The sequence below is a fragment of the Botrytis sinoallii genome (genome assembly GCF_014898435.1).
Source record: "Botrytis sinoallii strain Bc 23 chromosome Unknown BSIN_001, whole genome shotgun sequence".
Taxonomy (NCBI): Eukaryota; Fungi; Ascomycota; class Leotiomycetes; order Helotiales; family Sclerotiniaceae; genus Botrytis; species Botrytis sinoallii.
Window position 1 is genome coordinate 5,264,005 of NW_024066028.1, and position 13,024 is coordinate 5,277,028.

General features: G+C 42.6%; 5 protein-coding genes across 5 annotated transcripts; 3 read left to right on the forward strand and 2 right to left on the reverse strand.

Annotated features, from left to right (window-relative positions):
• Positions 1 to 1,946: 1,946 nt before the first annotated feature.
• Positions 1,947 to 3,138, reverse strand: EAF02_001124 (uncharacterized protein; the record flags this gene model as incomplete). The annotated part of the gene is made up of 3 exons (XM_038897172.1): positions 1,947 to 2,142; positions 2,223 to 2,760; positions 2,865 to 3,138. 3 exons carry the CDS (start codon positions 3,136 to 3,138, stop codon positions 1,947 to 1,949), a joined length of 1,008 nt encoding a protein of 335 aa, XP_038764031.1.
• A 1,878-nt stretch (positions 3,139 to 5,016) lies between these two features.
• On the forward strand, positions 5,017 to 5,996 carry EAF02_001125 (uncharacterized protein). Its single transcript, XM_038897173.1, has 2 exons — positions 5,017 to 5,350; positions 5,489 to 5,996. Exons 1-2 carry the CDS (start codon positions 5,256 to 5,258, stop codon positions 5,715 to 5,717), a joined length of 324 nt encoding a protein of 107 aa, XP_038764032.1. The 5' UTR covers positions 5,017 to 5,255; the 3' UTR covers positions 5,718 to 5,996.
• A 339-nt stretch (positions 5,997 to 6,335) lies between these two features.
• On the reverse strand, positions 6,336 to 6,702 carry EAF02_001126 (uncharacterized protein; the record flags this gene model as incomplete). Its single annotated transcript, XM_038897174.1, has 2 exons — positions 6,336 to 6,567; positions 6,674 to 6,702. 2 exons carry the CDS (start codon positions 6,700 to 6,702, stop codon positions 6,336 to 6,338), a joined length of 261 nt encoding a protein of 86 aa, XP_038764033.1.
• Positions 6,703 to 7,910: 1,208 nt separating this feature from the next.
• Positions 7,911 to 9,254, forward strand: EAF02_001127 (uncharacterized protein; the record flags this gene model as incomplete). Its single annotated transcript, XM_038897175.1, has 3 exons — positions 7,911 to 8,199; positions 8,469 to 8,613; positions 8,687 to 9,254. 3 exons carry the CDS (start codon positions 7,911 to 7,913, stop codon positions 9,252 to 9,254), a joined length of 1,002 nt encoding a protein of 333 aa, XP_038764034.1.
• A 1,976-nt stretch (positions 9,255 to 11,230) lies between these two features.
• EAF02_001128 (uncharacterized protein) lies at positions 11,231 to 12,836 on the forward strand (the record flags this gene model as incomplete). Its single annotated transcript, XM_038897176.1, has 5 exons — positions 11,231 to 11,379; positions 11,634 to 11,780; positions 11,880 to 12,171; positions 12,257 to 12,362; positions 12,421 to 12,836. 5 exons carry the CDS (start codon positions 11,231 to 11,233, stop codon positions 12,834 to 12,836), a joined length of 1,110 nt encoding a protein of 369 aa, XP_038764035.1.
• Positions 12,837 to 13,024: the final 188 nt, after the last annotated feature.

Here is a 13,024-nt window from a genome sequence, read left to right on the forward strand (position 1 = left end):
GGGCATTTGTACTCGGCGACCAATGAATTTTTTCGAACTGCTTGAGGCTTTATTTTTCAAGTGGCGCATGTCAGACTGACAAGGCTGTAGGCAAGCAGCTCGAAATTGGTTGAACTCGCCCACTTCGACCGATGACTGCGTTTTTGTGACGAAAATGGGAAAAAGTGACTGCAGATCTGCTGACTACAAAGTTGCCCCGTTTGTTTGATCTACTGGATAGTAAACGTTGCACCTTTTGATTCAGGGCATTCTTTCCCAAGGGGTCAAGCAAGAGAATAACCGCACTTCCCAGGGTACAATTATGTAAGGATGACGCCTCGATGATTAGGAAGCAATCAAAAGCTACATGCATACATTCACTGCTCATATATGTGTAATTGTCCTTTTGCGGGATCTGGGGCTATAACCAAGTCAACTGTGAACAAGTATGGCAGCAGACAAGGGCACTGCAGATGGGAAAAGGCCAAGAAGAGAAATTAAAATTTATCTGCGACTTACATTGGAAGCTGACTGACCGACTAGAAGACATGATCTCAACGAGCTGGTGGAAACGACAGAAAAGACATTGCTCTAGATATACTCAGCTTCCGTACCTCTTTATTCTGCCAAAGTGGCTTCAACTGTAGGATAACACGATGATCTATCACAAAACTTGATAATCCATGTTTAGGTAAAAAAGTTGTCAACGATGTCAACATATGGGCTGAAATTCCTCTTGAAGGTCATTGATCTTTGTTACAGCAGCCGACTCTTGACCCAAGTCTACCACGAAGAAAGAAATATCAATGCAATTACAACCAAACCAGGTTTCTTCCTCTCCAAGATTCTGAAATTCCTCGCATTAGGCTCATCAAATACCATCATCAGTAAGCAATCGCGAGGTTTTTGCAAGTCTCGATGAAGAAATGGTAGTTTGCTAGGAAGGATGATAGGAACCACGAAATCGAACTTCAAAGGGAAATTCTACAGGAGAACCGAGAAATAAATAAATAAGTAAATAAAGCCATAGCATTGAGAGAATGGATGAAACCTAGCATCATAACAACTCTGAGCACGTGCCGAGGGCCCAGAGGTTCAAATGAATAGGAAATTTGACATCCAAGGTGGTCGCAAAGGCAAGATCTCCACCGCCCCTGAAGTGTAAGCACACAATTTTTACAAATTTCCTGAATCGTTCAAGCCACAAGGCCTATCACTCGATGGTATAATAATGGCTCGTGAAGATGTTGAAAGGGAGAGCCGCAATGCAGATACAGAGGAAACTACCTGGCGCGGGCGATCAATCTGTTTAAACCAGTGTCGTCAACGCCAGAAATTGGTATCTGAAAGCGACATAGCCGCAACGCTCCAAAGTTTGAGCCTCATGAAAAATGCCTAGACTTTTAAATGGCCCCCATGCTTATATAGTGTGTCATGATGGATACACTGATCTCGTTAGATGATTGCGAGACTTCTCGATCCATCATATTTGCCCGGGTACCAGCCTTGCAAGGTGATTTTATGAGATACATTGATTTTCATCCTGGAACTGAAGCATAATTACGCCTGCGAAAGGCATGCCTTCAAAATACAAATTGCTTCGAACAATTGAATGGCATGGGACAGCAGAAAGCTTTTTGCAGGGCGAGTGCTGATATTGTGCAATCTTACTCAAAATGCGTTGGCGGTCAGCTGTGTCTAGCATGCCAGCATCTGGAGATATTTGTACATATAGTACAACTGCGGTAAGAGAAGAAAGCTTGTAAGAAGGGCGAAGAACTAGAATTGACACCGAACAGGGAAAGCAAGATGATAATTGATATACAAAATTGATGCCCTCCACTAGAAATGCCTAACTCCTGTCGCTCTCTCGATTGTGTTCCGCCAATAATTATCAGTATTGCAATGCCTATAAATATGAAAATTCGCTCCTTCACAGCCCCTCAGATGATGACCAAGGCTCTTGGTCATACTGCCGCATAACCTCCTCTACTTCCACCACCTTGTACCGTACTCAAAACTCTTCTGGACCAGTCCTTCAATAAATATGGAACGTCACGAATCGTATCTCCGTGGGGGAGAAGGTCCCATCCACGAGCGCCATATCTATTGTAGTTGAGCCAAGATCCAAAAATCAAGTATGCGGCCGTTGAAAGGAATGCACTGTCAAAAGTTGTTAGCTACGTTCACTACTTTTATGCCTGAGATGTAAAATAAAGCGACCAGGGGACGGAAAAACATACACAATAATGAACCAAGTAAAGAACCCCCAATGTGAACTTTTGCTGTCATCACCATCATCCTTTGGTCCATCCTCACAAGCATACTTTGTGCGCCAAGTCAACCTTAGGATATCTGCGTCGCCTTTATCCTTGTCTAACCTAACAAATTGAAGACTCGAATCGTTGCCTGGCGCTCCAATCACTTCATCATCATTCCCTTCTTCCTCCCTCTTATTGTGCTTCTCCTCATCCTTCTGCTTGTTTTTCGGCTCTGGTGGTACCCACAAATTTTCCAGCCCAGTTCTGTTCGCATCGCAAATAAACTCCACGATGGCTTTTTGTGGTCTCTTATTCTTCCCTCGTCCGATAAAGCCACCGTTTAGCTCTACACGCAATCCTTCTTTGTCGGCGTCTGAATGAGATTTAGAGTTGCTAAGTCGTTCCACTTTAGCGTCGAGAGGACCTCCGCCGTAATTTTGTAATTCGCCTGCAAATGGAACAATTTGTTGTGTTGCGTCTGATCCTTCCTCTTCATTGATAACATGTGTTATGCCACAAACTGTTCCATCAAGGATGTTAGTGAACCAAGACCCTCTGAGTAACACACGATGAATTGGCTCGTGGCTAAAGTTTAACAAGACCTAGAATAAGGAGAGACATTACCTCTTGTCCCACCTGGACACTCATAGAACCCCTTCTTGACTATAGGGTTGCAAAGGTCGATTGTGTATGTTGTATTTGTCCATCCTTTTGCTTCTCCAACATCATCTTCAACACTGTGTAATGCCGACCGTGGTCCACCTAATGCTTCCAAATTGAACGCCTTTTTGTCGACAACTATGTTCGTACAATCTAAATTTCCAAGCGCGGAAGAAAAGAGTGGAAAGAGGAGGGTTGATAGAAATGCGGTTTCCGTTGGGAGGTTGTGAAGACGCATGGTGGTTTGTCAGAATACCGTGGAATACAGATAGACGGACAATGGTCTCAAGTATTTTCTTTTAACAAACACGCCTGAGATATATGTCCGATGGAAAGATACTGATTCTTTATATTGAAATGTATCGGAGGCGAGATGCTAATAAGTAAGACAGTAGGGATTCGTTGTGAGATTGCTTTGCTTGCGAATTCTGTGATGCAGTTATTGCACGGAGTAATTATCCAGACACGCCGGAAACTGAGATGAAAGATGACGGTGATTACATAAGCTATTGTTTTATCAAACAAATCACATGATGTTTGCGGCAAGATTTGGTTTCGAGGTCGCTTTCAACTCAACTCGTGTTCATTGATTTCTGTAATTTTGATTATATTCATGCTTCATTTCACTCACCTGATACTCCTCTCCACCGTCTCGACCTTCAAAGCCTATGATCACTATGAGATCAGATAAAACTTATTAATACACTCCTTTGTATTGGCTGCCAATCGCTCAAAATATTGACTGAAGATATGTTTCTTTCACAATTATTCTGCCTCCATGGCAGCAGTCTTTGGAAAGCCAGCGAAGTGTCAAATATTGATGAAGCGGTATCGTAGGTTCATAACCAAATTCCACCTGTTTGCTCCGGTAAGATCAGTCTGGCAAATATGGTAGGCCTACCAGATTTCGGGACTTTTGCATGCTATCGTAGGTCAATCAATGTTGCCATATACTACCTCGTAGTCAACAATGCCATCTTCGATCCCACCAGCGAAAACTTCAAACGGGACAGTTTTCACTATCAAGCTACCTATGTTACTGGGACAGAGCAACAATTTTAATATACACACTTTTACCGTAGGGCCCATACCCAGGGCAAAAGAGAAAAGCATTTTGCTTTTCTTTTTTCGATTGAAGATTTCTGGACATGTTGTCCCTGAAAGATAACTTCAACGGAGATTGAAGAATTGAGAGAAAATAGCGTCCTATGCCAACGATAACACGTCCTTCATCACGGTATCATCAATCCTCCAATCAGAGAAGTTTTTGGTTGACAGAATTGAGCATGTCAATGTCGAATCAAGATTCCAATGCTCAAATATGTCAATGTTGGCGGCCTTCTTCCATTTGATCAAGTCACATACTCAGTACTCTGTACATCACGAACCAAGCCAGCCACGTTTCTGCATGCAAACCAGTAGGAATGTTCCTTGGTAAGGATTTGAAACGCCAGCACAACTTTTCGACATCACTCAGATTTGCTCGATGTGGTAAGAAAACGTCTTGCTGGAGACAACATACTTTGGTATGTAAAAGCATGTGGTAAATCACTTATCTATCAAGATTTTGCATACATATATGAGCACGGTAATCTTCACAGTATTACTTAGCCACCTTGCACTGTTATCTTGCTCGTTGGTCGGTGACCTAAATTGTTCTAAGCCGACATGAAGCGAATTTACGAATTGAAGATCACGGTGGTCCAGATCTCTACCACGAATCAGAAAAGAGCAGGACGGTTGGAAAAGCATGACTTTGGCGTGTTTGACTATCAGCGTGGAGCGAGTTGCGGCTTCGGTCGAATTATGGATCACATCTTTTGGGGTCCAATCCCGTTGAGAACCGCCCCAAAAATACCGCCCAGAGGTAGAGTGGAGCCAAAGAACAATTGTTGGTATTCTAGGTTGGACCTACCGAATGTGATACGACTAGTGTCAGCCCTTTTTCTCCACTTTGTTTTAGGCTTGTTCGAGCGTGGTTGAAATTGTGAATCGTCCTCCTTGCTCCCTGCATAACTGCAGAACTGCTTCGTTGGTGAAATTGAGCGGTTTAAGATGAATCTCGGTAGGGCAGATAGCTTCTGTGGAGTAGATGGCCGGTAGTGACCTGTGGAGGTAGTATTTATGTATCCTTTGTCCCTACACTTCCATTCCTTTCGTTTCTTTCCTTTGTATCTTTCAATTCCATAGTTTTGTCTGCATACTTAATCGTTGGCAGAGTAACTTACTCATCCGGAGCGCGCTGCGCTGTCTTGCTTTTCTTGGTCTACTCTGTCCATCTCGTCATAGACAAATCAATCAAACCCCTCTCGCAACCAACCATATCCATTAAGACGTCAAGAAACAGACGAAGCCATGGTTGTACATACTTTCACTCCGCATATCGCGAAGTTTGCCAGGTTCTCTCTTGGAAGGTTCACAAATCGCTGGGCTAATGAGGAAGAATTGAAGTTAGTATCATACTCCCCAATGTCCCTCTGGTTCCTTATACTCGAATATGAATTGAGCTAGAGGTGGAGAGAGGAGCGAGCAAGAGAAGGCTGTGAATGGTAAAGAAAAAGTTTAAACTGACCAGGCAAATTTTACAGTAAACCTGCGATTTTGAAAGAGAACAAGATACCCAAGAATGTACCAGCCCAATGGAACGTTCTTAGATGGCAATATCAGAGCGAGTTGTTGATCGAGATTAAGAATAAAGACATGGAAAAGACAAGACAACAGCAAGCACAAGACGACGTGGCGTTGGGGATGGCGGACACAACCGCCAAGATGAAGGGATTAATGGGCGACAACCACCTCTGGATGTGTGCGGTTTGAAGTGCTAGAATTCGTCTGGGAGAAAATCGACTGGATTGTTATCGACATATATTACACAGATAAAAGGGTCTGTTTTACACTTGACGATCAAAATGCATTATATGGCGTTTTATTTCGGATTGGAGGCTTTGTATGATACCAATGGCTTAAGGAAATCTCGAGTACTCGTCGGATAGCATTAGGAGAGGAAAGGAGAAGAGGCATAAACATAGGCTACTGGCAGCTTACTTGGGTTTGAAAGATGATTTTTCGATAACGATATAATATACAAGTTGTCCTACACACAAAGAAAGTGATGAACTGCACTTTGTCAAAATTCCTCCTGCTCCGGCCACCAATCGCTGCAAGGATAACCGTAAACTCCAAATCCAACACGAATGGAGTGACAATGCTGTATAAATGCCCATCGTATCACCTTGACGCAACCATAAATATTTCAAATTCGACTCGACCACTTCACAAACGAGGGAACTGGGATTCTCCTACTTCGTCTAACGATCCATGGCCCCCAGTCCAGAGATATTCCTTTCTCTTGAAATTGACTCGGTGATTTTATGAGAAATGAGTCTTATTTGAAGCACACGAGACCATCACGACCATATTGCGATTCCGTTTTCTTCATGGGCGTGCCGATAAGTCGCTTGAAGGCCTTATTTCTATTTCCCGTGGTATCGTAGCACGCAGGTCTTGTAATTTATCTGCATCTCCATTCGTATGTGTAAATTGGTCCACATGATACGTCTGGGGTTTGTTATATCGATCGTCCACGGCTTTCATATCTTGATAGCATCTGTGCAACTCATTCGATTGAGCTCGAAGCTCTTTGGCGTGAGCTCGACGTTCTTTGAGTCTGAGAGTTAGATTAGTATGCTATTCCCATACGTGGAATCATTGACTGAATGAAAAAAAAAAACTCTTCTAGATGGGCTACGGTAAAGGAACATGCATGTACTTACTTTTTGAGGCCAGATAAAATAGTAGGCATTACCAATTGATTAACAGTTCAATATTCCGAGATTGGAAAGAATAGCTCTTCGTACGTTAAGGTTGGGAAGTCCTCACAATGGTGTGGGGTTTTGTGGATATGGAAATGAGGGGAAGTTATTAACGTAAAGAGGAGAGAATTACTATCTGATTTTTGTGAACCACACGAACGAGTACTTTACTTGGGTATAAATATTTACTCGAGTACCGCATCTTTCAACACAAGTCAACGTCATTTTGAAAAGATTCCAGGTCCCCGATTTCGCGGCAGTCGAAACTTTACTTGCCATATTTCCACTTCTCCATCCAATGACCATTTGACAAAATGAATAAATTGTCGGGGTTTGTTCGGATACTATGATCACTGCCTCTTTGATCTATCAAACTTAACTAGATCGATATGAGTAATGTCGAGGCAGTGAAGGATCGTTTGAGTGTTGCAATCTGGAACCCGGTGGACGGAGGCAACAAACAATCTGGACTAAACTTTTGGCTCCGGCACTTGAATGGAGATTATGTATCTCCGGGTGCACACAGGTTACTATGATTCTCCAGCCGTGCAATAAGCTTGGGAGGTATAATAGCATACTATAAGTGGCTCTGTTGTAACACTAGTTCGTGTTCTCTGGAGTAAGACGTTATTTTTGGTATGAGATGGGACGAGAGGACTACCGGTAGGTATGGGTATTTGACATCTGAAGTAACGGAAGAGGTGTCCATTGAAAAGTCATCACATATTTCAGATGCATGAGGATTGACTAGACGTTTTATGCTAGTATTCAACATTCCGAACCTAATCCCAACGCACAAACTAAACTGTGAAACCCATTCGACATGCGTTCCTGAACTCGGTTATGTCGGAATCGTCGGTTCGGTTCGGTTGGGGAGCAGTGGACAAGCTAACAATTCTTGGGATGAATAGAGATTTGTGGCAATGCGAGATGATCAGAAGGATCCATGGAGGAGAAAATGGAAAACGACACGTGATACATTCAAACTACTAGCTTCTGGCTCCTGGGTAGGCCGGGGTGATAAACATTCGTGTGGCTTGACAGGAACAAGGGCGGTGTCCATAAATAGTAAGCGGTGTAGAGATAAATCATGCAAAATATGTGTGCAATTGTTCCCTTGTTTGCTAGCTTGAGAGCCTAGCTTTGAATCAATGTCTTCGTAATTCACATCGATGAAAACATTGCCAATTTGTTAATAATGCCTCCATCACATACCCCTACTGTCAATTATCAAGAGCACTTTGGAATTGATAACAATACTAGGAGAAGACGTACAACCAATCCGTTTGATCAAAATAATGTTACCCCCATTCAGAGTATGTTATCATTAGCTGGAGATACACAAGATGATTTCGATTCAACCACAGGCACAGAAGATTTAAGTGAAGGAGAAGAAGAAGGAGAAGACGAATCCGAAGGTGATCCTGTCATTGAAGATTTAGAAAACCTGGACGAGGATATAGGTTTGGACGATGTTGCAGTTGAAGGTTCGTTTTGATAATTTTATTTTTCCCGCTTCCCCCTTCCTTCCGCACACATCACCAACACAATGAGAGGAAAGAGTAAACGCAATCGGAACCAGAACCCCTTGCACCTGAAGATGTCTACTCTCACTCCGCACTCTCCAACCGGTCAACCTGCACCAGTACATCTTACAGCATAGCACTTCGATTGTATTCTGATTCCCGTTCCCAATATCAATGCACAACCTCACCACCCATTATGTATAATCGATCTAACTTTTCACCTCATCTAGCTACCATGGATAATACACCATTATTCGACCCTGCCGCTCTCGGGCTGAAAGAAATCGGAAACTTGGCTAGCTGGACTGTTTCTAGTAGTAAACCTGGTTGTGGAGTTCTTGCACTCCGGGACGATGACACAAATTTGTTCTGGCAGTAAGGAATTATATACTTTCTCGTCTCTACTCGGTAATAGACTTGCACATTCACTGACATATCCCGCCTGCAGATCCGATGGACCCCAGCCTCATTACCTTAACATTCATTTTGCCAAATTTGCAAAGATTCGAGCCATTCGAATATTCCTTGATTTCGAAGCCGATGAATCTTATACTCCAACACGTATCCAGTTGCTTGGAGGCACAGGCTACCACGATCTAATTCCGTTTTCTGAACTATCGTTTGTTCAACCGAAAGGTTGGATTGATGTCAACCTTGATCACGTAGGAGGAGGCTCAGATGGAAAAACACTACGCGCATTCATTATACAAGTCAAGGTGTTGGAGAATCACCAGAATGGCAAGGATACACATGTTCGTGGACTGAAGATATATTCTCACGACGAACGTCATGAATCTCCTCCGCCATCATATCTCGATGAGGAGGAGGATGATACATGTTCTTCGATCGATCCGAAAGAATTTGGAGGGCCTGACGATGATTTGAAGCGCGGAGATGTAGGTGATGATGATCAATTCTGGAAGGATTTTACGCAGGCAAAAATGGGTGGACACAAGATGCCGGACCTGAGTGGTTTGAGTGAGCCTGGGTTCATGTCCGAGCCAGAACTTCGTTGATTATACTGTGATCACTTGGTTAATACTATATTACGATTGGCGGTAGTCGCATTGGGAGTTATTAGGAGTCATTAAGATACCCTGGGCTTGTATAACAATATTGAATACGTAGCTTCATGATAAGAAGAGTACAGCTCCTTTCCTTATATTCTCAGTCCTGCCCAAAAATAAGACGAACACTTCTTCAAAGGCAAAGGGTTTCCATGTAGCTCAGAGGCAAGTGCCACCTGCGAAACTGCACCGTATCTTTTCAAAGGCAATTCCGTATCTCTTTTTGGAGTTCCCCATGATTGTTAAATTTTGAAAGTGACATTTTGTCGTATTACTTTTGATTTGATGGAGAAAAACTGTTAACTAGACCACATCGATCAAAATTCTACTGTTCTGGCTTCCTCATGCTTTCATTCGACTGAAGGTTTGTCCCGTCTGTCCCACACATATCCAAGTATCTCGAACTTTTATCTATACCACTCAATAGGTGCACTATTCAAGATGCATTCCATTGGAACCTAGCAATCATTGTTAAACCGCCAGATCTGCATTATTGGTTCAACAATAAGAAACGTCAGGAGCGCAAGGAAATTTATCACCGTCTTCTGACCATATTCAATATTCTCTCGGGATTTGTCTCGGGTCGGGCAATGATATTTTCTAACACTTGCCGTCATTTGCTAGCAGTGATCAGAGCGGCAAGTCCCCCAAGGATGCAGAACTTCCAAGCCACGGCAGCCATCACAATTCGACTGCACCTTGGCATGAGAGTTTCCCAGAAGTGACTTTGTTTTCTTTTGACAACAACAAACCTATGAAGATTCTTTGATTAATTTCTTACATCTATATCTAAGATTATTTACAATAGTTATGCAATGATGTTAATAGATATGGAAGAACATTTGCACAAGTGCGTACATTCTGCGACTTGGATGGATTTGTAGCTTTGTTCTTTCTGCTTTCACGGCGGACAGCCATCTTGGGTTTGGTGCGACTGACTAAACGTCATTTCATGCTCGTTCGTGTAGATTGAAAAAGCAAGCGTTGTACCAATTTCGTCTTTGACAATCCCGATAGGGAACGGCAAAAGCTAGCCAGTAAGATTAAGTGAAGGCGCGTGGCCATCAAAGAGATTAGCGAATTACAGAAGAATGATGATCGATCAAATTCAACCCAGCAGTAGAATAAACTTAGAACTTAGGAACGATCGTACCTGAAATTTCATCGTGTTGTCGAGTTCAGCCATATTTTTGAACAATGTGTCTAGCTTTATTATGCCCAACAATTGCCGTTAGCAATGTTTTCCAAGTCATGGATTCCAGTCTGATGTAAGATTTCTTGTCCAAGATTCTGAAAATGGCACTATTGGCTTCAAATTTTCAGTTCAAATCAATCCAGCAGCCTTGTTTTTTTTACCTGAAAAGAGAAATGAATGTTCCAGACTCTTTCATTCTTGGATTACCAAGAAGCTATCGAACACCCCTGATCATGAAAGAGACTCGAGAAAGATATATCCCAGAGAAAAATGCTCCCACGCGAAATAGACTTGGCAGGTTCATGGTGGGAAAATGATATCTCTGTCAAAGGAACTCCTCATAAAGTAACATTTTGATCAGAAGCTGTGACTCAAGCATGACAGCCACCAATGGTTAACTTCGCCAAAAACTGATTGTAAGCTTGTTGCAACAGCGATATACCTGTGTAATCACTATTTCATTGGGATTCAATATAAGAGTTTTTCATTTCCTTCCTTGAAGCGTAGATGAAAGGGAAGAATATTTTCTTTATTACTTGGGGAAAAGCACAAAAAAATTCAAGGCTATAGGAACTTAGTTATATATCTCGCAAATATAACTTCCCGTTCTTAAAGAGCTTGCCAAGGAAAAGAATATTGAAAGGATGCTAGGTATATATATCTAATATTTAAACCTCTACTCCTCGCTTCGCTGCTTGAATTCACATCATCTCATGTTAGTTGCTTCGAAATGCCTACTCCTACCTACTTTGCCAAATATCCCCCCTTTCCCTCCAATATCCCAGTGGCAGATATGCCCATTTTTTCCTTCGCTAAACTTGCAGTCAACGACGGACACGAGTCCTGCGCTCTTTTCGAAGCCAGTCGTCATATAGGTTTGTAAGTAACGGCAAATCATTCTCTCCAATCCTCCGAATATCTTTCGATCTGTCCCCACGCAAAATCTTCGCAATTGAATGCACTATATTATTTAATAAGAAATGCAAATTATATTGCTTGATTTCACTCAAGTTCATTGCACGCATTGATCATGTTGTCTATCTATTTATCTTTCATTGACTCTTCTCCGACAACATTTGTGCTTTTTCTAAAAAGAGTTATTCGCGGCAAATTGCTAATTATCAATACCGTAGCTTCCAGCTTGATTTTACTGGGTGTTTGTTTGGTGATCAATTTCTCAAGAATACCGAGAAAATGTTCGACTTGAATGCAGAATTATATGCACTCCCCAAACTGGAGCTTAATGAATACTCCTACAATCCCCCAATTTCTCTCTTTCGGTACCTCTGCCTTCATAATTCATCATTTCTTATTCCAAATTTACACGTTCTTTCAGGACTACAGAAGTCTCGACTAATTTGGTCTCTTATCATGTTTAGCTACAAGCCCTTAGGCTATCACAAGATTGGCAAAGTCGGAGATCGAGTCGAGCTCTACGGAATCAGTCGCGATGACATAACTGGGGCTTCCGAACTCCTTGCTAACCCGGCCTGTATCGAGCGTTGTCGACCGCAATTGAAGACATATGTTGAACAGGCGAACGAAATTGTAAATATCATTCTCGGGCATTTGGAAAAGCATCTGAAGCTTCCACTGGGTACTTTCGCACAGTTGCAACCGATGACGGAGCCAAGCGGCAGTGTTTTGCGAATGCTGAAGTATGAGCCTCAGGTGAGCTCGAAATTTCCTGCATCTCCCATCATTCCAAGTGTGTCATCGTGGAATCGCATCTCGAAACTATGCTAATTATTGATAGCCAGCCGATGATCGCCGTACTGCCATGATGGGGCATACCGATATCACTGCACTAACCCTTCTTTTTAGTGCAACTGGAGGTCTCCAAATTCTCAAAGATGACGCGGGTACGTAACTCCATTTCAAAATTTCAAAGTTTCGCCATAATTAAATTTCATCATTCAGATCCTCATCTCGAGTCTTCTTGGACTTATATTAAACCTCGACCATCCACATGTATAGTCAACCTTGGCGACGCAATGGTTGAATGGACTGGTGGAATCCTTCGCTCAGCTATGCATCGTGTCACCTCTCCCCCCGGCGATCAGTCTTCTATGACCCGCTATGTAGTTGGTTATTTTGCCCGCCCTGCTGGTAATTCCCTCATGAAACGACTAGCACCTCCCGAGTATCCTTCTTCCCTCATACCACCAGTCGAAGGAGGACGGAACTCTGAAAACGATATGAATGCGAGAGATTGGGAGTGGCACAAACTTTCCTCAGTTAAGGCAGGTAATATAGGGGGAAGCTTAGGCGGTAAACCATTTGAGCCGAAGAGAGATCTGAATGAGTTGTTCCCGGCTATTGTTAATGCGGTTTGAAGTATTGGTTTCTGTGTTTGAGATTCGAAGGTTTTGTATTGTATCCAATTTTGAAATCGTCAATGCGCACAGAGGGTTTTTTCGTCTATTACTTGTCTTCGTTTCCATTTTACCGCTCAGCACCCAAAAAGTTTGTGTACTTATCTTGGTTTCTGGATTGATCAGAAGTAGCTGCACTAATCTCTATT